The 3203-nt window shown below is 38.2% G+C and overlaps 1 protein-coding gene across 2 annotated transcripts in view; it reads left to right on the plus strand.

The window, feature by feature from the left end:
- The window catches only part of LOC103090729 (high affinity cAMP-specific and IBMX-insensitive 3',5'-cyclic phosphodiesterase 8A), a 107532-nt gene that overhangs the window by 82658 nt on the left and 21671 nt on the right, over positions 1-3203 (plus strand). For both annotated transcript variants that reach the window (XM_007470045.1, XM_007470046.1), the window contains one exon: positions 1477-1694. In XM_007470045.1, coding sequence (XP_007470107.1) covers positions 1477-1694 — 218 coding nt within the window. The remainder of the gene's footprint in view (positions 1-1476; positions 1695-3203) is intronic.

Consider the following 3203-nt stretch of genomic DNA (forward strand, 5'->3'; position numbering starts at 1 on the left):
TTGGTTTTTCGGGTTTTGTTGTTTTTGTTGTTGTTTTAATAAAGCTCATGACTAAGACTGTAGGCATAATAAGAGTCAAAAGAGAGGGCGGCTGTTTTTATAAAGCATGAAGACAAATGGCATAGGAGAGATGTCTGTGTCAATATGGTTCAGCATATAAAGACAACCTAACTTTTGCTGTAATTTATTGATTTTGAACTCCTCTATAGATGACATGCAAATATATATTCAGAAAGCTAACTTATTAATTTTTAATAGCATTTGTTGATATAATTCACATCATAAAATTCACCCATTTAAAGATAAAACTGTTGAATTTCAATTTAAATAAATTTTACAAGACTGATTTATTAGATATACACCTTGTTTTCAAGTGTTTGTAGAATATTTCCAAAAATGATCTTATACTAGGACACAATTACTGTCTTGATAAACTTCAAAATTTCATAGTCTGTATTTTCTAACCACAACAAAAACTAGAATTTAATAACTAAAAGTTAAATAAAAAATGTCAGTCACTACAAATGAGAAAATATTTCAAACAATTTAGGGATAAGCAAGGAAATACAGCCAAAAATAACAGTTTAGAAAACAACAAAATGAGAAACCTATGTATCAAAACCTGTAAAATGGGAAGAGCAAAGTGATAATCCAGAATGATTCTTTGAAACACCAAGAGAATTAAGTTCTAGCCAAACTAATCAAAAACACAGTAAACACAGAAATACACGCATTTGAAATGGAGAATAGAAGAAAGTACCATACATTTCTGTACTTAAAGTTTTAAATCAAATTAATGCTGGAAGTAGAAAACCAAAAGAGAGATCAGTACCATGGGAGTTGTTTTTAAACTATCAACTAATTTCTTCGAAACCTGGCTCCTGACCCAGATGGACAGGTGAGTTCTTTAGCCCTTTAAGGAATTTTTCCATGTTACATAAACCGTTTCAAAGTCTTGAAAAAGATGGAAAGCGTCCAGATCATTTTACAAAGTCACAAAACCCTGAAGTCAACCTGACAAAGATAGCAGCAGAAGGGGGGAGAAAACTATAGACCAATCCCCAGTTAATGTAAGCAATGCATAACATAAAAAATTATTTCTCTCTTTTATTCAGTAATACTAATTTATGTTGGTCTAAGTCAATATCTCAGACTAAAGACCTTTTTTTGTGATGGGTCTAGAGACAGACTTTCTGAGGAGGTGACTCCTGTCTGTTGAGGACACCCTGTGTCTTGCTTGGTAAGTCCTTAACTTGTGTGAGACTGAGAATCAGATAATGTTTCCTAATAAACATGCAAAGATGAAACTGTGTCTGAGTGGAGATAGGAAAACTGAGTTTGCTCAACATTATGCTTTTCTTAGAAATCCGAAATATCCTTACCTTAAAGTAATAGGGCAGAAAGAAAACTACTACCCAGGAGGCTACCTTGCTTTCAATGCCATGCCCCAATTTTTAAATGATCTCTTGTTTTCAGCAAACTTTAGATCCACTTGATGAGGTCACTGCCCTCATTGCAGCCACTGTCCATGACCTGGACCACCCCGGGAGAACCAACTCCTTCCTGTGCAATGCTGGCAGTGAGCTGGCCATTCTGTATAATGACACTGCTGTGCTCGAGAGACACCACGCAGCCTTGGCCTTCCAGCTGACCACTGGTGATGATAAATGCAACATCTTTAAAAACATGGAGAGGTAAGAACAATGAGGGGGCAAGTATATTTCCTCTCTCTTTTTTTAAAAAACAATTTTATTAAGATATAATTCATGTCCTCTACAGTTCACCCGTTTAAAGTGTACAGTGGTTTTTCTTACATTCAGAGTTGTGTGACCATCACTACAGTCGAAATTTAGAACATTTCCATCACCCTGCAAAAGAACCTCGAGCTCATTAGCAGTCTCTCCCCGTTCCCCCCTCAGCTCCCACAGCTCTAGGTCTGCTTTCCCTCTCCATAGATTTGCCAGTTCTGCACATTTCATATAAATGGAAGCATCCCCAATATGTGTCTTTTGTGTCTGGCTTCTTTCACTTAGCACGATGTTTTCAAGGTTCAGTTCCTTTGTGTCTTGACATTCCAAGATGACAAAGGATGAGGCTGACACCTCGAGAGACCCAGAGAAGCTGTCACCTTACATCTCTGCCTGGAGGACTCCACTCTGCCCAGCAGACGTCTCGTCATTGTCTCTGTTCACAAGTCACTTCTTTGCGGAAACCTTCCCTGACCCCTCACATCAGTTATTCAGTCCCAGGTTCCTTCGTTTGTCTGATTCTGGTTTGACTCTTAAGCGCTGTAAGATCACAGTGTCATATGTCTTCTCTTCCTCACTGTGCCCTCAGTGTCTAGCGTGGGGCCTGATAACTGTTAGGTGGAAGAAGTGATCTTTCATGAGGAACACTTACCAATTTGGATTTTTAAGGAAGGCTTTTAAACTTCTAAGGGATTTAAAAGAAAGAAAAACTCCCTTTTGCCGTGTTTTAGAATTTCATATGTGGACTTAAAGTTGGTTTTATTCATAGTTGCCTGTATATACATCAGTTACCTCTGGAAAAATTCACTAGACCCTGATAACTTTGGTTGTCTCCTGGGAAAAGAGCAGGGTAGCTGGGGCTGAATGGAGATTGCAGTTTATACTCTTTGTACCTTTTTGAATTTTTAATTATATCATTTCCATGCTCAAAAAATAAAAATTTTGAAGTAATTTAATAAAAACAAGGGCTGGAGGAAGAGGTATTAAGTATGCCCTGTGATTCTCTCAGCTTTCAGAAGGTCTGCCCTCTACGTTTCTGGGCACTAAAATTATTGGGTCTCAAGGTTCCTCTGTGTAGGGTACATTCTTCATAACCCAGACCTCCGTCTTCATTCAGAGAGCTGGCTTTGGTCACCCCTCCTGCATTCCATCTTAAGAACTATGTGCTTTTTACTTCAGAACGACAACATCATGAACATTGTGTCTGTAGTCTCACCCATAAGCTTATGATTTTAACTTCTGTTCAGGTTCCCCTTGCTAACAGCAATCTAGGCAGTAAAACCTTTAACTTCCACATTCTTTTAAAGTATGCCCTGCCACTGACTTCCAGTGCATTAGAATTTTAGCCACAGTGGACATGTGTCCTAGATAATAGCTTGTTTTCAGGAACATCTCTGTCTGGTCTGGATCACTAATCAGCAGCAGCCTCTCTCGTTTGTTGTCTGAAGCAGGAAT

The sequence above is a fragment of the Lipotes vexillifer genome, unplaced genomic scaffold, assembly GCF_000442215.2.
Source record: "Lipotes vexillifer unplaced genomic scaffold, Lipotes_vexillifer_v1.1 scaffold532, whole genome shotgun sequence".
Taxonomy (NCBI): domain Eukaryota; kingdom Metazoa; phylum Chordata; class Mammalia; order Artiodactyla; family Lipotidae; genus Lipotes; species Lipotes vexillifer.